At 58.1% G+C, this 22,888-nt stretch overlaps 3 protein-coding genes across 7 annotated transcripts in view; 1 reads left to right on the plus strand and 2 right to left on the minus strand.

Annotated features, from left to right (window-relative positions):
* The window catches only part of LOC308594245 (programmed cell death protein 4-like), a 157,321-nt gene extending 152,042 nt beyond the window's left edge, over positions 1 to 5,279 (minus strand). For both annotated transcript variants that reach the window (XM_081207162.1, XM_081207161.1), the window contains exons 1-5: positions 5,161 to 5,279; positions 3,269 to 3,548; positions 3,052 to 3,149; positions 2,220 to 2,333; positions 59 to 280 (exon numbers count right to left, since the gene is read on the minus strand). In XM_081207162.1, coding sequence (XP_081063288.1) covers positions 59 to 280; positions 2,220 to 2,333; positions 3,052 to 3,149; positions 3,269 to 3,548; positions 5,161 to 5,223 — 777 coding nt within the window. In that variant the 5' untranslated portion in view covers positions 5,224 to 5,279. The remainder of the gene's footprint in view (positions 1 to 58; positions 281 to 2,219; positions 2,334 to 3,051; positions 3,150 to 3,268; positions 3,549 to 5,160) is intronic.
* TTC31 (tetratricopeptide repeat domain 31) overlaps positions 1 to 22,888 on the plus strand; it is a 102,667-nt gene that overhangs the window by 62,418 nt on the left and 17,361 nt on the right. The window lies entirely within an intron of this gene.
* On the minus strand, positions 7,698 to 18,799 carry CCDC142 (coiled-coil domain containing 142). Its single transcript, XM_081206992.1, has 10 exons — positions 18,690 to 18,799; positions 14,714 to 14,876; positions 12,795 to 14,210; positions 11,815 to 11,901; positions 10,804 to 10,968; positions 10,571 to 10,728; positions 9,874 to 9,988; positions 9,513 to 9,690; positions 9,183 to 9,391; positions 7,698 to 8,393 (listed from the first exon to the last, which is right to left on the minus strand). The coding sequence occupies exons 2-10, from the start codon at positions 14,826 to 14,828 to the stop codon at positions 8,131 to 8,133; spliced, it is 2,706 nt and encodes a 901-aa protein (XP_081063118.1). The 5' UTR covers positions 14,829 to 14,876; positions 18,690 to 18,799; the 3' UTR covers positions 7,698 to 8,130.

Consider the following 22,888-nt stretch of genomic DNA (forward strand, 5'->3'; position numbering starts at 1 on the left):
GCCCCCCGTTTCCCCCAACCCAGCCTCCCCTCGCAGGGCTAGGCCTGCCCCCCCCCACCTGCGGGGCCTCGGGGGTGTCCAGGATGAGGTCAGGGAGGTCGCTCAGCGTCCGGTCAAAGGCAGCCGCGATGTCCTCGGGGCTCATCACCTTCCCCACCAGGTCGGAGAGCAGGCGGGAGGTCAGCTCCCGGTGGCTGGCCTTGCCCTCCAGAGACAGCGCCACGGCCAGGGAGGGCACAGACGCCTTGTGCCCACCCAGGTTCAGTTCGCGGAGCAGCTCCTGCAAGAATAATAAGAAGAAGAACAGTAATTTTATTATTTGCACCCCACCAATCTCACTGGGTGAGCAAGACGGGCAAGAAAGCTTTGAGGAGGCGGGATCTGCCCACAGCCACACTGCCCTGGGGGCAGGACATGAGGCTGCATTTAAAATTGCATTTTAACCTGTATTTTAAATTGGATTTTTTCTTTTCTTCCCTCCCTCTTTTCCCCCTATTATGTTTTTACTGTGATTTTATTGGTGTTAGCTGCCCTGAGCCCAGCTCTGGCCGGGGAATAAATAAAAATTATTTATTATTATTATTATTATTATTATTATTATTATTATTATTATTAGGAGAGCCTGCTGGATCAGGCCAATGCCCCCCCCCCAGCCTGGCATCCTTCTCTCCGAGTAGCCAACCAGATGCCCATTATGGGAACCCCACAAGCAGAACCTCTCCCCTCCTGCTGTCTCCAACAAGTGATATTCGGAAGCACGACTGCCTCCTTCCAGAGCAGAGCCGTCCTGGCGAGGAACCAGCACTACTTGCTAGTCTGTGGTGGAGGCCCCATGGAGACGCCCCTGCTGCCCTCCCTGCAAGAAGCCAAGTTACAGGGAAGCAGGCAGAGGGCCTTCTCGGTGGTGGCACCCGCCCTGTGGAACGCCCTCCCACCAGATGTCAAAGAGAACAACAACTACCAGACTTTTAGAAGGCATCTGAAGGCAGCCCTGTTTAGGGAAGCTTTTAATGTTTAATAGGTTATTGTATTTTAATATTCTGTTGGAAGCCGCCCAGAGTGGCTGGGGAAACCCAACCAGATGGGCAGGGTAGAAATAATAAATTATTATTCTATTGTTCAGTGGGGCATTCGGGTGGGCAGGATAGAAGGGGGGCTGGTGGCCTCCTTTGCAAATGGGACTCCCTTCTGCCCAGCATAGACAGGAACTTGTCAACCTGCTCTTCTCACCCCCATAGAATCACAGAACTGTAGCTGGAAGGGACCCCATAGGGCCATCTAGTCCAACCCCCTGCGGTGCAGGAATCACCCCTGGCAACCTGTTTAAGAAATTCCAACGAATCACAGAATTGTCGGCTTGGAAGGGACAACTTTTATCCTCTCTGAAATTTGCTGGCACCTGAGCTTCAGGGTGAGGCGGAAGAGGGAGCCCTGCCTCTTAACGACCAAAGGGGAGCTGGGATTTGCTGACCTTCAATATTGCCATTCTCCTTACTGCCGGCGGATTCCTCAAGGCCACCTGCCCACTCGGGAGGGTCTCATCACTCTGTTTATTTCAAGAACCTACTGGCCCAGGAGACTGGGAGCAGAGCCCCCGCCCTGGCCAACCTCCCCAACTGCTGTTAATAATAATAATAATAATAATAATAATAATAATAATAATAATAATAATAATAATAATAATTTTTGTTTATATCTTGCCCTTCCCAGCCAGAGCCGGGCTCAGGGCAGCTAACACCAATAAAATCACAGTAAAAAAATATAATGCAATTTAAAATGCAGCCTCATTTTAAAGTAGCTGATAAAAGGCCCCCTTGGCCTCACAAATGCCCCCCTCCCCCCCCAGAGCTCAGATCCAGCGTCCGATTCTGAACGAGGAAGAAGTGACCCTGTCCCTGGATCTGTTCTTTCGCCTTGGAGGGAATGGCCTCTCCTTTGCAGGAGGTTTTTAAGCAGAGGTCGGAGGGCTGCCAGCCTGGGATTCTTTAGCTGCGACGCCTGCACTGCAAGGGGTGGGGCTGGATGAGTCCTGGGGGTCCCTTCCCAACTCTACAATTCTGGGGTTCCTCTTCCATGACATCCCTCCCTTCCCCCCAGAGAGCCCAGTCTGGCTTGAAACAGGATTCCCTGGAAGCCCAGGGGGCAAACATCTGAGGGGCCCCCCACTCCCGGCCTGGGCTACCCCCCCAGAATCCAGCTTCCGGCCCGGGAATACGCACCACCACCTCCAGAGTGTCTCCGTGCTCAAAGTATTCCTTCATCATGGGCTGCACGGCCTTCTCCAACTCCTCCTCTTCCAGCTCGGGCACCACCGTGGCGTAGACCGTGTCCCCCTGGGGAGAGGCCAGGCGGCACAGAGGGGGGGGTCAGGCTTGCCAAGCCCCACAACCCCTCGTCCTGGAGGACCCTGCCCCTTTCTCCAGCAGGGTCCTGCCGGGCACCCAGCGAAGACCCCTGGAAAGGGGGCAGAGAGCCATGCCGGAGCAATGTCAAGCCTTCTGGAACTGGCGGCCCATGAACCCCACGGGGCATTGTCCCCAGAAGGTGTGGGCTGCCCCATTGCTGTGGGTATCATGGCGGGAGACACCCCCCAGGGGGCAGGGGGCCACTCCAGTTAAAGGACCCTCGTTTCAGCTTTTCCTTGGGCCAGGTGGGCAGCGCCAGGGGCTCAAGAGGCTGGAGGGTCCCAGGCCTGCACTGAAGGGAGGGCGCCTGTGCCCCCACCCAGGCCCGGGGGCTGCCGCCTTGCCTGCAGCAGCCAGAATATCCCTTGCCAATCGGCACCCCCTTCCCAGACCCACTGCAACAGCTGCACCTGGCATACGAAGGCCGTCTCCGTGCCCAGTGCCTGGCCATGGGGCTGGGGTCCTTCATCCTGCGTTCGACAATTCAAGTTCTATGCCGCCAAGGGGTCTCTATGCCCCCTTGCAGGCTGTGGGGCAGGAGGGACAAGGTCTCCCATGGCAATGGGGCACGTGGCCTCGGAGTGGGGAGAAAGGACAGCTGCCTGGGAAGACCACCCCCAGGCCCCCCTCCTCTGGCCCAGGGTACCTGTGCCACTTCGTCGTAGTTGGGGTCTCGGGCGTCCGGCTCCTGGTAGCTGTAGACCACCCCGGGGGCCCCCCACACGCCCTTGCCCCCTGCGCCACCTAGACAGAGAGAGAGAGGGGTGGGCTGAGCCCTGTCACCCAAACAACACCCCCCAAGACGGCTGCAGCCACCCGCAGCGGGCACAAGGAGGCCGGGGGTATGGGGTGGGCGTCGCTACCTTTCTTGGGCAGCCCCCGGCCTTTGCCCATGCGGGATTTGCGGTCGTGGCTCTTCCCTTTGGGGCTGCTGGGGTCGGGGAGGGGCTCCCCGCCTTCAGAGAGGGACTCGCGGTTGGAGTCGCGGGAGGACGTCCTGCGCAGGCGGCGCTTGGCCTTGGCCTTCAGCCGCGCCTCGTGCAGAGCCTTCTCCTGCAGGGTCCACGCCCGGGGCTCCTCCTCGCCCCCGTCCATCAGCTCCCCCGCCAGGTCCTCGTCCTCATAGTCCGCCTGGTCTGCCCCCTGCAGGCAGGGCGGGGCAGGGGGGGTGGAGAAGGCAGGCTGAGAACCACAGGGGAGCTTTGCAGGATCAGGCCCAAGGGGGCCCAGCCTCCTGGTACCTGGCCAGGTGCCCTAGAGGCAAGGAGCCCCCCCCCAAGAATGCCCAAAGGGGATTTGGGTCTGTGCCAAAAGCTGCTCCCCTGACCCACGCTGCCCCCCAAGTCCAGGCGCTCCTGCAGCCACTGCTCAAAGCCCCGTCCGGCAGTTACAACCCCACCTGCCCTAGAGATAGTCCCTGGCATTAAAAATATGTTCCTGGGGCAGAGCCTGGTTTCAAGGGGTCCTGGGCCCCACACCTCCATCAGAAAGCCCCAGGGCAGGGCGTCTGTTTGCACCCCAGCCGTGCCCGGGGCTGCCTCCTGCTCAGAGGTGAACGCATGTCAATTAATTGATTGTGATTTTATCTAAACTGTGTTACTTTTATTGTTAGCCGCTCTGAGCCCGGCTTCAGCTGGGAAGGGTGGGATATAAATAAAAATGTATTATTATTATTATTATTATTAGAGGGCCCCCACTGTCCAGAGAGAGGGAGCAGCCAGAGATGGGGAGGGGAGCATGCGCATGGCACCTCCGCCAGATTTTGCAGCACCAGGTCAAGGGGGTCTCCTCTGCCCAGCCTTTAAACATACCATGCCCACCTTAGGATGCCCATCTCTGAATTACTCGGCGTTTTTGCCAACGCTCCTTATTTGCTCTTCTGCTCCTACTTTTGTTCATTATCTTTGCTGTTGTTCTTACTAATTGCATGGATACCCCGCCTTTCCCCCCGAGGAGCCCAAGGGGGCCTAGTGGTTCTCCCCCTTTTCCCCTCCCCACAACCCTGTGAGGTTGGCCAGCCTGGCACCCAGCGAGTTTCATGCCTCGCGGAGGAATTGGAACCCAGCTCTTTCCAGGTCCGAGTCCGCCTTTCCGCACTTTCCGCAGGCGCCCTCGCCGCGAGCCAGACCCGAGACGGCAGCGGGATCCCCCTCCCCGGGCCCCGACGGGCAGGCACGGGTCTCGCCCCCTCGGCCCGGGGAACTGCGCCAGGGCGAGGGCAGGGCGAGCCCGGGCAGAGAAGCCTCCCGAGGCCGCCAGGGGCGGGGCAGCTGGCACCCGACGGGCAGCGGCGAGGCCAGCCTGGCCCCCCACGGCTGTCCAGGATCACGGAGCCCCCCGGCGCCGGGGTGGGGGGCGCCTGGGCACCGGAGGTGCTTTTGGCTCGCAGGAGGGTGCGCCCCATTGCCCGCTCGTCCCCCGGACACGTGTCCCGGCCCCCGACGCGTGTCTGGCCCCCCAGCCCTGGCGCGGGGACCCTCCGGAGCGGCGTCGGGGGGGGCGCCTGGGGTCTTTTGGACTCGCAGGAGGGTGCGCCCCCCGACGCGTGTCCCGCCCCCCCCCGACACGCGTCCCGCCCCCCACCCCCGGCGCAGGGACCCTCCGGAGCGGCGTCGGGGGGGGCGCCTGGGGTCTTTTGGACTCGCAGGAGGGTGCGCCCCCCGACGCGTGTCCCGCCCCCCCCCCGACACGCGTCCCGCCCCCCACCCCCGGCGCAGGGACCCTCCGGAGCGGCGTCGGGGGGCGCGCTACTTGCCAGCAGGGAGGGGGCGCGGTCGCCCCGCAGGAGCTCTGCCGAGCCGGCCGCGACGGCCGACATGGGGGCGAGCGAGGCGCGGCGGAGGCAGGAGGCAGGAGGCGGCCCCGTCGAGCAGCCCGTCGGCGCGGCGTGGCGTTGCGCGGGCTCCTGGCTGCTGGCCTCGGCGCGGCGGCTGCGGAGGAAGTGAACAGGCGGACGGGGCCGGGCCTGATGGGACTCGTAGTCCCCGCTCGCTCCGCCCCGGAGGCCGGGCCGGCAGAGGCGGCGCGAAGGCGGGGAGAGGGAGCCGGGGCTGGACGGCAGGGGCTCCGAGGACCGAGGCGGCGAGCTCTCAATGGGGCGCAAAATGGAGCCTCCGGGCTTAGAGGCAGCGCACCTTTCAATGTCAGGGGCAGCAGGAAAAGGCTGCCATAATTAATAATAATAATAATAATAATTACTCAGGGCGGCTTCCAACAAGATATTAAAATACAGTAATGCACCAAACATTAAAAGCTTCCCTAAACAGGGCTGCCTTCAGATGTCTTCTAAAAGTAGGATAGCTGCTTATTTCCTTGACATCTGGTGGGAGGGCGTTCCAAAGGGCGGGCGCCACCACCGAGAAGGCCCTCTGCCTGGTTCCCTGTAAATTGACTTCTCGCAGCGAGGGAACCGCCAGAAGGCCCTCGGATCTGGACCTCAGTGTCCGGGCTGAACGATGGGGGTGGAGACGCTCCTTCAGGTCTACTGGACTGAGGCCGTTTAGGGCTTTCAAGGTCAGCACCAACACTTTGAATTGTGCTCGGAAATGTACTGGGAGCCAATGTAGATCTTTCAAGACTGGTGTTATGCGGTCCTGGCAGCCGCCCCCAGTCACCAGTCTGGCTGCCGCATTCTGGATTAGTTGCAGTTTCCGGGTCACCTTCAAAGGTAGCCCCACAGAGAACGCATTGCAGTAATCCAAACGGGAGATAACCAGAGCATGCACCACTCTGGCCAGACAGTCCGCAGGCAGGGAGGGTCTCATCCTGCGTACCAGATGGAGCTGGGAGACAGCTGCCCTGGACACAGAATGGACCTGCGCCTCCATGGACAGTTGGGAGTCCAAAATGACCCTCAGGCTGCGCACCTGGTCCTTCAGTGGCACAGTTGCCCCATTCAGGACCAGGGAGTCGCCCACACCCACCTGCCTCCTGTCCCCCCAAAACAGTACTTCTGTCTTGTCGGGATTCAACTGGCCCCGATCCCATTTGGGGTCACTCCAGAGGCAGCTGCACAGCCACTAACGGGGGGCAGGATGCTGGTGGCACCGGCGGACTTTGTGCATTCCAATTCCAGCAGTGCCAGCGCCGTCATGCTATCCTAAAACTGCCTCCCTGCTGGACTGCACAGGGGGCCTCATCCTGCAGCCAGCTCTTCCCTGCTTTCTTCCTTGTCTTCCCAGTTGTGTCGAGAGCAGCAGTGCATGCACTTTTCAGGTTTCCTTGCAAATACCATGGGCCCCCCTCGCCCAGCATCCCAGTCCCCCCACGTCCAACCAGAAGCCTGTCCCCAGTGCGGCTGCACAACAGGCATTCAGGGGCAGCCCTCCTGGCTGGTAGCTGTCGGCAGCCGTGCCCCCCTTGGATTTGCCTGATCCTCTGGGGACAACCTTCCTCTGCCCCGGCTGCAACGAAACTTCTCTCTCCCCTATCGGTCTCTACAGCCACAGCAGGCGCTGCAACCTTCCTAGCATTGGGCTTCACCTCCTCCATTGTCACCAGAAATAGATGCCAGCCAGTTGGTGGCCATCCCAGCATGCTGTGGCAGGGAGTTCCATAGTTTAACTACGTGCTGCTGCGTGAAGTCTGTCCTTTCACCCATCCTGAATCTCCCAAGGGCCCATTTGTCTTCTGAAATGCCCGGCTGCATAGGCCTTCCCCAGCTAAACATGCCCCCCTTCTCCTTTCCAGTACTACTGGCCCCCTTCATTATCCTCCTGTGACCTCTTTCCACACTGGGCCCCCTACTCCAGGTGAGGCCTGGCTAGAGGGAGGGAGCCGCGCTGCCCCTGGGCCGCTTTCAACTTGGCAGGGAAGGGAGGGGTGGGGCCTGGCTGCGCTCAGCTTCCGTTGCCCTGCGGGTCTTGTCAGAATGCACAGATGTTGTGACTTGTCAGGATTCGCTCTCTCAATGCAGGCAAGCTGCTCTCTGGGACAGGATTTTACTCCCAGGGACCTCGGGGTTCTCCCGCTCGCTCCTCAGCCCGACTTCTGCAAAGCAAGGGACTTTGCGGCCAAACATCAGGATGCCAAGAAAGCCAAGAAGCTGCCGGGTCAACCGCTGGTCCATCTGAGCTCAGCTCTGCCTGCACTGACTGGCAGCAGCTGCCCAGGGATTCATGCAGGGGGTCTTTCTGAGCCCCCCCCCCCCGCCCGTGCAGATGCCGTTGGGGGCTGAGCCTGGGGCCGGCTAGAGCCTAGCCCTTCCCCCCCAGGGGGAGGCGCATGGAAGCAGAGGAAAGTGGGTCACGCAGATTCTTACAGATTTATTCCTGAATCAACAGAAGCGCTGAGTGGCTGCAACGTCAGGAGTCTTTAATGTGGAAAACAGGTGATCTGAGATATCGCGTGTGCTTCTCCAGCTTCCCTGTGACCCTGAGCACAACGAGGCGGCCTGGGAGCGCTGGAGCGCCTTTTGGGATTTCAGACCCTGCCTCCCAAAAAGCTGCTTTCTCTTCCTCCAGCAGGAGCCAAAAGGTCTAGGGCCAGAGAGTTCCTGCAGGGAAGCAGGCAAGGCCTGGCGGGAGGCAATCGAGGCTCCCCCCCCCCTCCGGGGAGCTCCCTCGTGCACCAGCCCCCCTGGGGAGAGTGTCACAGCACGGCTGCCACTGGGCAGGGCCCAGGGGGCATGAGGCACATGCGGCAGGCGGAGGGAGCCCCGAGGAGTCCGTGGCGTGAGTGGCGGCTCGTCCTGCCCAGGCCGGAGCTGCCCCCCCCCCTGGCCCAGTCAAGGCTCAGAGGTCCTGTTCATGCAGGGCAGGGCGGGGACTTTCCAGCGGCGGCCCCCGTGCAGCCGCAGCGCCAGCCACTCCTGCTGCATGGGGCTGAGGTAGGTCTCGGGGCTGCAGCCGCCCCCTTGCATGCGGCTCAGCAGGTCGCCCGCCTGGCTCTCCAGCACGGCCCTCGCCTGCGTGGGCAGCCCTTCCAGGCTCTCCAGGCTGTTCAGGCTGCCCGGGCTGCCGTCCTGCGTACGAATCCCGTCGTGGGAGCCTGGGGGGGAGGAAGAAGAGCAGCTGAGGAAGGAGACGGGGCCTGGCAGGGAGAGGAGCTGCCTGCCAGCGGCAACTCCACCTGGAGACCCTCCCTCCCGTACCACTGAGAGATGGCCCTTCTCTACTGAAAGGTCCCAATCCGCGGCTGCTCAGTGGCAAGGAAAAGGCCCCTCTGCAGGCTCACAGGCACTCTTTCCTTCGGAACCTCTCCATATGCTCCAGGACTGAGTCTCTGCAGTGGGTTAGGACAGAACCCCCTTCGCACCCAGATCTCTTCCCAAGTCCGCCAGTCCTCTATGGAGGAGATCTGGTCAGAGAGCCACTCTGCGAAGGCCTGGTGGGATCAGAGTGAGCGGAGTCCACTAGCGACAGCAGCCAACGCGAGGCCCCAGTTGGCGCAGGGCACAGAGGTGGCAACAGTGGCTTCTGCGGCAGCACTGATGTCGCCCTTTCAGAGCGCTCAAAAGCGCCTCGCTTGCGTTCCCCACACTTCCAAACAACCCTCTCAAACAAGCCAGTCTCCTGTGGGGGCAGCGGAGGCGCCATTTGGCCTCCTGGGTCTCCCTCGGACTCTACAGACGCACCAGTTCTGCTGGAGGCTCAGAGGTAGACTGCCCCTGAGCGCAGAGGCTCCATTTCCAGCTTTCATGAGCCTGGCCTTGAGGGGCAGAGGTTTCCCCCAGCCATGGATGGGAGAGGGATGCACCTTCCTCACCCGTAGACCCACTGGGTCGATGGAAGGGACCCTCCAGGGCGCCCCCACCCAGACCCCCACCGGCCCACTCACAGCACTTGTGGAAGGCATCCCAGGTGTGTGAGGGCAAGGAGGTCTTGGGGGGCTGCTGCAGGAGGCAGGCGATGGCGTTGTCCACTTGCTGGAAGACGCGGAGAGACAGCACCAGCTGCTTGATCTCTGGAGACAGGCCATAATCCTCCGACTGCAGCAGCTCACGCACCAGGTCAAAGTCCTGCTTCAGCTGGAGGGCGCCCTGGAGGCTGGGGGGGGGGGCAGAAGGCAAGGCTGGCCGTCAGAGGGGAGAAAGAGCAGCCCAGCCCAGCCTGCCCCCCTCCTGGGCCAGCAGGGCCAGGCCCCTCTCCCTCCCGGACGAAGGCTCACCTGAACTTGATCTTCTGGGCCAGGATGTGGTCCATCCAGGCTTCCAGGAAGGCCGTCGTCACCTGGCTGAGCGCCGGTCCCTGGGCATCTTGAGGCAGGAGCTGGATGCCCAGCAAGACCTGGCCCAGGACGCTCTGGGCAGCAGCCGAGGCGTATTCGCTGGGGGAGGGCGGCAGCTCTGCAAGGGCAGTGGGAGAACTTAAGGGGGAAGCCCGGCAGGATCAGACCCAAGCAAGGCCTGCTGACTAGGCCAGGCGCTCGTGGGCCCCACAGGGCCAACCAGAAGCGGAAGAAGGAGAGCAGGAGCAGATCTGGTCTGGTAGCCAGGAGGGCGCTGCCCTGTGCTGCCCTGCAGGCCTACCTGTTCGGAGGGTGAGGCGCCAGTGCTTGCCCAGGGGCATGGTTTGGCTAAAGATCTCCGCCGACATGCGCTTGCAGTCCAAGGAAAACAGCGTCAGCACTTGGTTCGCAAACAGCTGTGCAACAGAGGAGGAAAGGGGCCATGGGGCGGGTGGGAAACAAACCATCCAGTTGCCCTCTGCAACTTCTCCTGTGCAAGCCCCACGGAGGAGGTTGGAGGGCAGCCAGGGGGCAAGCGGAGGGCCTCTCTACGAAGCTGGGGCCCCCCAGCCTGCTGTATTTCAGGCACCAGAGCTCAAAGCCAGCGTCAAGGTCAGCCAGGATCCTGGAGGCGGCTGGGAGGAGAGTGGGGCAAGGCAGGCTGGGACCCCCGGCACTTGCCTGGAGACTGGAAGCTGTGGAGTGGATCTGCCGGCTCAGCTCCTGCTCCTGGCCAGAGAGGCGGGGGCTCTGCTGCTTCCTGCCCTCAGGAAAAGCCGTCCTCACCAGGGCGGACAGCCTGCTGGCCTCTGCCTTCAGCAGCTGCAGGAAGGAGTCAGGCGGCCTTAGAGGAGCTGGCTCTGGCGCAATCCTCTCTCTGCACTGGCCAGGACTTCTCCCTGGGGATGGATCCTTGGCTATTTGCTCTCCTGCAGCGCCTGGCTGACTGCAGGAAGGAACCCCCCTCCCCGCCGCCCACCACTCATGGTTCTACTTGCCTGCAAGTCCCCCTGGGTCACAAGGAGGAACTGGTTGAGGGACCAGGAAGCCAAGTACTGGTAGGCCTTGCTCATGACCCAGTAGCAGGAGGAGTGAGCGGTGGCCAGCGAGAGGGAGAGCAGCCGCAGGTGGAGGCCGGATGGGACAAGGCTGCCGGCTGCAAGGGGGAAAGGGTGTCAGTGGGTGCCCAGCTGCCCCTCCACCTGCCCCCCAGAGTGCAGCCCCCACTCACCTGTGCTCTCCGTGGGCTGGGAGTCCAGGCACTGCAGGCTGAAGGCCAAGGGCAGGTAGAGGCTCTGCAAGAGGTGTGCCGTCTGGCTGCAGGTCACCTCTGTGCTCTGGCCAGGCTTGGCCAAGCATTTGTCGGTGAGGCTGGAGCCCAGAGCCTGGCAGAAACCTGGGACGGAAAGGGAACAAGGGCGGATGGGGTCCCTGAGCAGGCACTCCACAGGGACAGGACTGCCCTTTCCCTGGCACCCATCACAACGGAAACTGAAGTAATAACTGGCTAGACTTCACCCGTGGATCCCCTGACTCTACTATTTGGTAGGTTACAGAAATTGTACTAACAGTTGATCTGGAATCAATGCAACCTCTCTTAAGTGCTGCCAGAGTGATCACTTGTCAGAACTGAAGGGAGCGCAGATGAGAACACCACCCAAGAGAGAATGGAAAACTAAAATCTGGACACGGTACGTGTGATGGAGCTTACGAAGACAGTGAGAAGCAGAGAGGGCAGGCAACCCAATGTCCTCATTGAGAGACGGAGCCTTTTCATAACATACGGGAGGAATAAGGTACAGGAGAATGTAAACCCATTTCTGTTACTTGAAACTTTGTGATATTATGATGTTCCACTTTGTTACGGAAATCGGTTGCTATCTGTTTGGCTCTAGATATCCCCCTTCTACTCTACTCTTATTTCATTTTATTTGACATTTTATAATTTATTAATTTTTGTTGCATTTTTTTAATGTATGTATTTAAAAACAAAAAAAACCCATCTCTTCTCCAATGAAACAGACTCCCTCAGAAGGGGGTGGGCTCTCCTTCCCGGTGGGCTTTCATACAGAGGTTGGGGGGCCATCAGTCACAAATGCTTTAGTTCAGATTCCTGCATTGCAGAGGGCTGGACTAAATGGCCCTCGGGAGCCCCTCCTAACTCTATCTCCTGCCCCAAGGCCGGCCCTTCACTCAGCACTTGCCGTACAGCCCCCACCCCTGCCAACAGTGACTGCCCTACCTTGGTCCCAGTATTGGAGGACATCCCACGTAAGCAGGTGGAGCGCCAAGGCCTTCAGTTCCTCTGCGCTCTCCTGAGGCACGCAGGCTGCAGAGACACAGAGGGAGCGAGAGAGCATGAGCCCCACGGGGACCAGAGTGGCAGGCAGGGACCCCTAGCCCAATTCCAGGGGGCTGTGGATCCTGAGATGGAATGGGAGTCTCCCAGAGGCCATACTAAGGTGTTTAGGGGCTGAGAAAAGACAATCCAAGTGGCCCCTCACAGGGCATATTCTGCCAGACACAGGAAGGAACTGGTCAGGGAAATTTCCCCTTGGGCTGCAGGGGCCCATTTCTCCTTTGACCTCCAAAACTGCAGCCCCAGGTGGGTGTGGGCCTTGCCTGTCCTTTCGGGGCTCAGAGGGCACCAGCACCCTGGAAGCAGAAGTGCAGGAGCCCCGCCTGGTCCTAAACTGGCAGGGCAGCCCTTTTTGTGGGGCAGGGAAATTGCTGGCAAGTCAGGCCACACACGGGCAAGACTCAAGCAGTCCGCGAGGGGCACCATCAAGGCCTGGGGAAAGTGATGGGAATGGGTTGTACAGAAGGCAAAGACTCCTCGGAGGCAGGAAGGGAGGCAGGGGGCTGGAATGCCATCCCGGCAGGTCCCCTTGGCATTGTCTCAACCCCACCGTCAGCCAGGAACCTGCACTTAAGAACCTCAGAAGAGCCTTCTGGATGTGGCCAAGGGGGGCCTATCTAGCCCAGTATCCTGCCCCCCCCAGTGGCCAGCCAGATACCCACAACAGGAGCTGGGTGGCAAGAGTCCTCTCCCCTCCTGTGGTTTTCAGAAACTGGTATTCAGAACGCTACTGCCTCCGACTGTGAGGCACAACATAACCATCTTGGCAAGTAGCCATTGAGAGCCCTCTCCTCCTTCTAAAGACATCCAAGTCGGCGGCCCTCCCTGCCTGCTGTGGCAGGGAGTTCCGCAGTTTGACTCACCCTGTGCCAGACCACGGCTCAGCCGCCGGGCCAAAGCAGCCGCTGCCCCCGGCTGGAAGTGCGCCAGGGGCGGGTGGAGCTCCAGCTGGTGGGCCAAGGAAGAGGCAGCCGCTCTCCACATCAGCGGGCAGTACTGGGCATAGAGCGCTGCAGCCGCCTCTGTGAAGGAGGTGTCCAGCCAACGCACAGACTTCCAGCTGGGCAGCGAGGCAGAGTCCAGCCCCTGAGGCAGGTCAGTCGGCTCCAAGCGTTCGAGGGGCTTCTCCTGCTTGGGCCAGTTCAGGGCGTGATGCCACAGGTTGTCCGTGGAAGCCACCAGCTCCCCCAGGACAACAAGGAGGCCCTCTTCCTCCTCGTGGCACAAGGCCTGCAGCTCCACCGAGAGGCTGGGAAGACCCTCGCCTGCCGGAGAGGCCTGGGGGGCCCATTCCAGGAGCCCAGGCTTGGTGTCCCCACCCCAAGGCGCAGGCTCCAGACCCCCCCCTCGGAGGAGCAGCGGGTGCAGCCTCTGGGCGGCCCACTTGCCCCTCTCTGCTGCCAAGATGCCCAAGACCCTCTCCAGGGGGAAGGCTGGGGAACTGCTCGCTGTTCTCTGCAGGCCTGGCCTCCTGGCCTGCTGCTCCAGGAAGGCCTGCTGCAGCGCCTGGTCGTTCACCACCTGGTTGTAGATCTCCAGCCCCTGGAACAAGTCGGACAGTGGGGCAGCGGGCACGGGAAGGGCGTGGGCCAAGCTGCGCAGAAAGGCCTCGATGTGGCGCTCCAGGAGGCAGGCGGCGTGCAGGGCCAGCAAGCAGAGGGTCCGCCTCATGTGCTGGACCACCTCGTGGCGCTGCAGCAGCATGTGCCGCAGCCAGGGGTCGCTGCGGATGCGCCGCTGCAGCCCCTCCCAGTGCGTGGCGTGGGTGCGCATCTCCTCGCACAGCCCCCGCAGCTGGCGGCCCCAGGTGGCGTCCGGCTGGCCGGCCAGGGGTGGCAGGCAGCGCTCGGCGGCCATCAGGTGCTGCACGAAGGCCGAAGCCGCCTTGAGGCGGCGGCTGAAGTGGCGGGAGAGGCGGAGGTGGTGGCGGTGCTGCAGCAGAGCGTGGAGAGTGGCGCACTGGCGAGCCACGCTGCTCCGGGCCGCGTGGTAAGTGAAGGCACCCCGGGCCGTGTCCGGGAGGGCTGGCCGCACGTGGGCCTGAAAGGTCTCTGTGCGGGGGTTCTCCATCACGCACAGGCAGCGGCTGAGCCCCAGGAAACTGCGCTCCACCTGGGCCAGGCGGGCCAGGCCTCCGGGAGAGTCCTCCTCCTCGCTGTCGTAAGCGCTCTGGCTGGGGCGCGGGGGCAGCAGGCCCCACCGACTGGGGTTGACGCAGTGGCGCAGGAGAGCCTCCGCCTTCTGGAAGGACTTGGCCAGCGGCGTCCGCGATCTGGAGCCTGCAAAGAGACAGGAGTCTGATGCCAACCCTTTGCAGCGGGGCTGCCTCAGCAGGCTGGCCTCACCTGGGCAGCCACAGCCATGCCCTTCCCCTCCGTCCTGCCAAGGTCTGCCAGGAGGTCAGTCACCTCTGCTGCCCCTGCTGGGACCTGGTCTGCCTGAGGCAGGCTGCTAATTCCGAGGATTAAGTTGGCCTGCCTGGAGCAGCCGAGCAGCAGGAAGAAAGGACAAATGCAATTAAGGGATCTCCCAGAAGCAGGAGGGGGACGGCTGGTTCCTCCCCACCCCACCCACCCCCCGCTTTCCAGAAGGGCTTCTGTGACAAGGACATTCCAGTGCAAAACCACCAGTCACTTTCCTTACAGTCAAGCAAGGGTGGAAGCACGACTGGGAGCGCTCCAGTCCTCCTGAACAGAGCTTCCTTGGGGCACCATCTCTGCTATGTGCAGTGGGCACAGCAAGAAACAAATGGAAGCCAGTTTTGGCACAGGCCCCTACCTACCTGTGTCAGCTGCCTCCAGGTGTTCCCCTCCATCAGCTGGCAACACCTTCCTGGGCCCCACCAGGGAGCTGAGGGGTGGCAAGATGCCCCCCGAGGCCTGCGATACACGGGACATGAGGAGCAGGAAGATGGCGTTCAAGCCCACAGCCTCGGCCTCAATCACCTGTGGAAAGACAGAAGGGTCAGCACTGAAACTGCAGCCACCCCTGCCTCTTCAGAGAGGCAGCCTCACTGCACCCTGATCCCCCCCCAAAAAACTTTGGGCAATGTCTCTGGAAACCTTGCATGCTTCCTAGGACCGGAATCCGGGACCAGCCACGCTGGGTGAGTCTGCGCACCAGTGGCCAGGAGCAGCTAGAGGGGCCTTTTCACTGGCTGCCATTTGCTTCCAGACTTTGGCTCTGGGAATCTTCCAGAGTGTGTGCAGCCCTTAAGAGCTCAGCCACTGGATCAGGCCAAAGGGTGCTCGTCTCGTGCAGCAAGCTGCTCTCAAAGTGGCAAGACGGAGGCTCCTTCCTGCCAGTCCCAGCAACGGGCGTTCAGAGGCATCCTGCCTCCCACAGCATAGGCAGAGCTGGTGGCCACTGACAGCTTTATCCTCGGCTACCAAAATGGGTAGCTGGCACGAAATCTTGCTGTTGCAAATTCCATAGTTTTAACTGAAGGCAGATGATCCTTAAGAGTCATTTGGAAGCAATTCCGCTTAATGGGAACTTGAAGAGCTTGAGTGTTCATTTTGCGCCTTGGTTTCCTTCCTTGAAGCCTTCGTTGAGGTATAATCTTGATAGCCACCGTCACTTGCCTACAAGCAGTCCAACTGAAGAACAGCCTTTACCAAAGGTGTCGCGGGCTTTGAAGACACTCGAACTCAGGACGCAAGGGAGAAACGAGCTAAGAGGAAGGCACACTTGGCAAATCCACACTGTGATCAACTCCTGCCCAGAAACCAATGTCCCCACTGTGGAAGGAAATGGATCCAGAATTGGCCACAGTCACTTAGGGACTCACTGTTAAGACCCTGTTCATGGAAGACAAACTTACTCGGCTGCGAGGGATCACCGAAGAAGAAGAAGAAGAAGAAGAAGAAGAAGAAGAAGAAGAAGACGAAGAAGGAGTTTTAACTCTGGACAGTGTGGAGAAGCCTGTCTTGAACCTTCCAACATTCAGTTTCTTTGGCTGGCCCTCTTTCTAGTATAATTTTATACACCTTTATCACGTATTCGTTTACAAAATGCCGCACCCTTTATTCACAGTGAAATCGCTCCACCCCCTTGATCATTTTGGTTGCCCTTTTCTGAAACTTTCCCAGCTCGAGAACAGCCTTTTGGCGACCAGAACAGTCCACAGGTTGCACAACTGATTTGTATAAATGACGTTACAGTAGTGGCAACTTTATTTGCAATCCCTTTCCTAATGATGCCTAGCATGGAATTTGCCCTTTGTACAGTTGCCACCCGCTGGCTCAACGTCTTCCCTGAGCTGCCCACTGTAACCTCAAGGTCGTGGCCAGTCACCACCACTTCAGACCCCACAAGCACATCTGTCAAACTGGGATGTTAAAGCCTCACTGGATTAGTGACCTGGCCGTAGTCCTTGCTATTTTATCATTTGCTCTGTTCCCACACAGCGGTACCTTGGTTCTCAAACTTAATCCGTTCCAGAGGTCTGTTCCAAAACCAAAGCGTTTCAAAACCAAGGCACACTTTCCCATAGAAAGTAATGCAAAACGGATTACTCCGTTCCAGACTTTTAAAAACAAACCCTAAAACAGCAATGTAATATGAATTTTACTCTCTAACGAGACCATTGATCCATAAAATGAAGGCAATAATCAATGTACTGTACTATAAAATGAATAAGACAGTATTGCAGAGGATAAAAATTAAAATAATTTTTTTTCTTACTTGCACTGATGAGTCATTGTTTGGATGGAGGCTTTTATCCATTTCCGCCATCACACAATCAATCAATCAATCAATCAGTAGCTGAACTGGGTTCCACATAGTCACAAAAACAAATTAACCGAAAAGCCTCAGAAACAAAAACGCAAAATGAATAGCAAAAACAAAAGCGCCAAATACAGTGGTACCTTGGTTCCCAAACTTAATCCGTTCCAAAAGTCCATTTGACTTACAAAATGTTCGGAAACCAAGGCACGGCTTCTGATTGGTGCAGGCATCCGGAAACAGTAGCCGACAGCCGCATCGGACGTTTGGCTTCTGAAAAACGTTCGAAGACCGGAACAATTTTCGGTGTTTGGGAACCAAGACGTTTGAGAACCAAGGTACCACTGTAGCTGTCTCAATCTGCCTGTGAAATATATATAAAAAAATTATAAATAGTCCAGTAGCACCTTAGAGACCAACTAAGTTTGTTCTTGGTATAAGATTTTGTGTGCATGTACGATACATGGAAACTTCAGATACATGGAAACAGAAGTGAAACATTAGAGCCTTGTGCAATTTCACTGATAGTTTACATTGCTGGTTTGTTGTTTGCCACTTTCATTTCTTTAAGGAGTCTACTTGAACTTGAAATAAATGACAAAACCAGGCATATTTTTAAAGGCACCTTGACGCTGAGCCTCCTGGAATAGAGGCCTTGGGGGTGGGGGCAGAAATCCCCGCTTTGCCCCCAAGACTGCCTGCTTGGGCCCCCGCAAGTGGCTGCCCAGGCTTCCCTCTGCTCCAGGCCCAGCAGAGAAGGACCCCAGAAGAGCCTCAGGATGAGGCCAAAGGGGTCCAGCCTCCTCTTCTGGGTTCCAGGTGCCCCTCTGGGGAAACCTGTGCGCAGGATCCGAGCCCAAGAAAGAGCAGCCCTCTCCCCTCCTGCGCCTCCAGAAGCCTCGCTGCCTCCACTGCACTTGTCCTGTCCTCTTTCTGTTTTCCCTTAATTTTTAAATTTTGTCAATCTCTAATTACAATTCACATTGCAATATGTTGTTGTTGTTTAGTCGTTTAGTCGTGTCCGGCTCTCCGTGACCCCCTGGACCAGAGCACGCCAGGCCCTCCTGTCTTCCACTGCCTCCCTCATGCTGGTCTCTTCGAGAACACTGTCCCACCATCTCGTCCTCTGTTGTCCCCTTCTCCTTGTGCCCTCCATATTTCCTAACATCAGGGTCTTTTCCAGGGAGTCTTCTCTTCTCATGAGGTGGCCAAAGTCTTGGACCCTCAGCTTCAGGATCTGTCCTTCCAGTGAGCACTCAGGGCTGATTTCCTTCAGAATGGAGAGGTCTGATCTTCTTGCAGTCCATGGGACTCTCAAGAGTCTCCTCCAGCACCAGAATTCAAAAGCATCCATTCTTTGGCAATCAGCCTTCTTGATGGTCCAGCTCTCACTTCCATACATCACTACTGGGAAAACCGGAGCTTTAACTATATGGACCTTTGCTGGCAAGGTGATGTCTCTGCTTTTTAAGGTGCTGTCTAGGTTTATCATCTCTTTTCTCCCAAGAAGCAGGCGTCTTTTAATTTCGTGACTGCTGTCACCATCTGCCGTGATCATGGAGCCCAAGAAAGTCAAATCTCTCACTGCCTCCATTTCTTCCCCTTCTATTTGCCAGGAGGTGATGGGCCCAGTGGCCATGATCTTCGGTTTTTTTGATGTTGAGCTTCAGATCTCTATTTTGCGCTCTCCTCTTTCACCCTCATTAAAAGGTCCTTTAATTGCAATATATACACAGCCAACTACACCTTGTCCTGCCCTCTTCCCAAGCCATCTCGCTTGGCGGCTCTTGCTGCCTCCTGTGGTGGGGAGTTCCGCAGGTTAACTGCCCCCCGCCCCGCTCGCGCCCGCTTCTCTCCTCCAGAGGAGGCTCCGCCCCGCGCGAAGGCCCAGAGGAGCGCGCGACCCGTGACACGCAAGTTTGTGTGCGTTCACACGTGCAAGCCAGCTCAACGGGCGAGGCCGGCTCTCGTCGTCGCCGCGGCCCCGGAGCGGCCCCCTGCCCGCCCCCGCGGCCCCCTCCGCTCCCTACCGGCCCGCCTCCCTCCGAGAAGCCGCCTCGCTCGCCGCCGCCGCCGTTGGAGCCGCTGCCTGGGCGCCGGGCAACCGAGCGGCCCTGAGGGAACCAGCGGCGGGCCAATGGGAGCGCGCGCAGGAGTCACGTGGAAGGGAAAAAGTTCGCCCCCCAGCCCTGCCGTTCTCCGAGGCGCCTGCAGGGGGCGCAGCGCGAAAGGGAGGCCTGGTCCACCCAGGCAGCCGGCGGGGGGGGGGCGAGAAGGAACGGACTGTACCATGGAAGGCGGGGGGGGGAGGGATGCCAAAAAGGGAACAATTATAATAATTTTTCTTTACACCCCGCCCTCCCCAGCCAAGGCCGGGCTCAGGGTGGCTAAGAAGCAATGATAAAAACAAGTTGAGTGAATACAACTTAAAAACCAGATTAAAATACAACATTAAAACATTAAAATGCAGCCTCATCACAGGAGGAGAAAGGAAAAAGGAAAGAGGGGGAGGGAATCAAACCGATTCCAAGCCAAAGACCAGGTGGAACCACTCTGTCTTACAGGCCCTGCGGAAGGACCAGGGCCCTGGTCTCATGAGGCAGAGCGTTCCACCAGGCTGGAGCCACCACTGAGAAGGCCCTGCCTCTGGTTGTGGCTAATCTAACTTCCTTAGGGCCCGGGACCACTAGGGTGTTGCTATTTATGGACCTTAAGGTCCTCCGTGGGGCAGACCGGGAGAGGCGGTCCCGTAGGGTCCTAGGATGCTGCAGGTCCTAAGAAGATGCTTCTTTTTTCCCATGCTTTCCCGGGGGGGGGGAGCATGTAGAGGCAGCAGAGTGTGGAGCAGCAGCGAAGAGGCCCGGGTTCAAAAAACCCTGAGCCTCCCTTAGGCTTGCCTACCTCACAGGGCTGTTGTGAGCAGGGCGGGATTTAGGCATAGCGGTCAACTTTTCCCTTTTCTCGCAAGGAATCCTATTCGGAATAAAGGAATTTCCCTTTAAAAAAGGGAAACGTTGACAGCTGTGGACAGCTACTGAAGGTAACGGGGCCCTTTCTATGTCCAGCTGTCTTTCATCAACAACAAATTGTTGCTGTTTTTTGTGTTGAATAGATGCTCGATGGTCATTGATGGACCTCATAGGTATCGCAAGCCATTTGCACATGTTGCCCTGCAACCAGTCCAGGCAGAATGTTGTTATCATTTAGTCGTGTCCGCCTCTTCGTGACCCCCTGGACCAGAGCACGCCAGGCCCTCCTGTCTTCCACTGCCTCCCGCAGTTTGGTCAAACTCATGTTCTTAGCTTCAAGAACACCGTCCAGCCATCTCGTCCTCTGTCGTCCCTTTCTCCTTGTGCCCTCCATCTTTCCCAACATCAGGGTCTTTTCCAGGGAGTCTTGTCTTCTCCTGAGGTGGCCAAAGTCTTGGAGCCTCAGCTTCAGGATCTGTCCTTCCAGTGAGCACTCAGGGCTGATTTCCTTCAGAATGGAGAGGTTGGATCTTCTTGCAGTCCATGGGACTCTCCAGAGTCTCCTCCAGCACCATAATTCAAAAGCATCAATTATTTGGCAATCAGCCTTCTTTATGGTCCAGCTCTCACTTCCAGACATCACTACTGGGAAAACCAGAGCTTGAACTATATGGACATTATGCAGAATGTCAGCACCCTATATATAGAAAGGAGCAAACCAGGGATATTTTAGGGAGCAGGCTAGCAGGTGGGGCCCATGACTTACATCACAGGAGCCCCAAGAGAGTGGGGCCCTAAGCTAGAGCTTGTTTAGCTTATATATAATTCCGGGACTGGTTGTGAGCACAAGAGAGGGATGAACCGGGTGTCCCCCCCCCTTGAGCTGCTTCGAAGCCCCCACAGGCTGCAAGGACAGACCAGGACTGGGCCCAAGGAGAGTGGCCAGGAAGGGCACAGCCAGGGCTTTGGGTGCTGATCCTGACACCCTCACTATGGAGAGCCATAATGCCAATTGCCTTCTCAATCCGGCCCGCAGACGGTCTGGAAATCAGCATGTTTTTACATGAGTAGAATGTGTCCTTTTATTTAAAACGCATCTCTGGGTTATTTGTGGGGCATAGGAATTAATTCTTTTTTTCTTTTTCTTTTTCCTTCAAAATATAGTCTGGCCTTGTAAATCAATAAAATCTTTAATAAAAATACATTTTAAAAAAATATATAGTCTGGCCCACCACATGATCTGAGAGATGGTGGACCGGCCCATGGCTGAAAAAGGTTGCTGACCCCTGTCTTAAGGGGTATCTGTGTGAGCCTGTGACCTGGGTTCAGGAGCTGAGTATTTACCATCACAAAGGAATTGCCAGGCTGCCCAAATAATCAGTGATCATTCTCAGGTCCTGGCAGGCAGGTTTTCTGCTGTAGACTGCCTCTTCTGTGATGTACGTATGATGTATGGGGGGGCGGGTCTTGGGCTGCAGGCTGGCAATTTAAAAAGTCTATATAAGGCCTTGCACACCATTGTTCTGGGTCCCTCCTGCGTGTGGCTGTGAGGACCCTGTTGCAACAGTTTAATAAAGACCAGGCTTACTAGCTGCTTTGCTTCTCAATATTCTCTGGTTGGCCTCTGTTCTTTTCTCCTGCCAATAGAAAACCTACAAAGGACTCTATATGGGCTCTTGGGTACCCCATAAGGGAAAGGGAGCAGTTTTATCTTATAACAGGGTTAAGTCAGGACCCGACCTGCCCTGCCTGCCTTGCGTGTCTCTGATTCTAACCCTCTAGTTTTACGCCTCTTTCCTTCACGAAGTGCATAATCCTCATTAACCACCAAATCCCCAGAAAGGCAGGCCCCAGCCGTGACTGAAGCACATTCCTCCAACCGGGGACGTGAGCTCCCACAGAAAAGCCCAGGGTTCCCCCCAAAACCGGCCAGTTCCTTCCAACCAGCCTTGGCACCCTTTGGGCCCAGAGGGGCTCCGCCACCCCCTTTGCTTTGCTGGGGGTCCGTGATTCTGCACTTGGGGTGCAAATCCCAGCAAGAGCAGCACCAGCACCCCACCTTCAATAATGCTTGAAGGTACAAGAGAGCCCCTTGCAGAGACTGATTCCCCCCCCTCCTGCCCTGTGCCTCTCTGGCTCGCCTGCCTCTGCCAGCCTTGCCCTCTGTCCTTAGAACCATAGTGCAGGAAGAGACCCCAAGGGTCATCTAGACCAACCCCCTGCAAGGCAGGAACCGCAGCCCACCCTAACTAATCATAACAATAATTTTATTATTGACACCCTGCCCATCTGACTGGGTTGCCCCAGCCGCTCTGTGCAGCTTCCAACATGGTAAAAACTCAGCAAACGTCAGACGTTAAAAACTTCCCTACGCGGGGCTGCCGTCAAATGCCTTTGGGAAGTAGTGCGGTTGTTTTATCTGAGCTGCATGTGTTGCCGGGGTTTCTGTTTATGTGCAGCCCAGACTGCCATCACTAGGCACAGAGGCTAGGCTTGGGACCGGATCCCGCCCTTCTCTTTACTGCAACACGTTCCCTTCCGTCTGTGCGATCACAGCTTCCCATGGCCAGAGCAGAGTCCGACTTGTCCTCCCAGCCTGCCAGCCACACCTTTCTCACCTGGGACCGCCACCCTGAAGGGAGAGAGTTCCCCCTGAACTCTGCACCCCCCACCTCCAGCTTCCCAGGGACCACTGCAGGCCTTACCTCCATGGCGGGCTCCTGGCGGCTCCTGGCCAAGGCATCCTCTTCCTCATCCTCCATGGTGGCCGGGACAAGTGTGACAAGAAGGAAATGAGCTTATGGACTTCCCGGCTGGTGGTGGCCTTAATCCGGGATGGACAACACTCATTGGCTTAGGGATTTCAGTCCACTCCTGGAGGAAGGGGGGAGAGGAGGTCCACCGCCCGGCCCTTTCCCAGGACAGCCACCCTGGAATGCCACTGAGAACCACAGAATGGGAGGATTGGAAGGGACCCAGTGGGTCATCTAGTCCAACCCAGTGGCGTAGCGTGGGTTGTCAGCACCCGGGGCAAGGCAAGTAATTTGCGCCCCCTAACCCATGGATTTGCGCCCCCTAACCCATGGATTTGCGCCCCCTAACCCTAACCCCCAGATGTTGCGCCCGGTGCGGCCGGCCCCCCCTGCACCCCCCACGCTACGCCACTGGTCCAACCCCCTGGTTTTCGTGGTTTTCGTTTTGCATTTCTGTTCTGGCTAACTGCAAGGCTTTCTTTTTGGCTCTTCCCAAACAGGTTTCAG

Source organism: Podarcis bocagei (assembly GCF_964188305.1).
Source record: "Podarcis bocagei genome assembly, chromosome: 9".
NCBI classification, from domain to species: domain Eukaryota; kingdom Metazoa; phylum Chordata; class Lepidosauria; order Squamata; family Lacertidae; genus Podarcis; species Podarcis bocagei.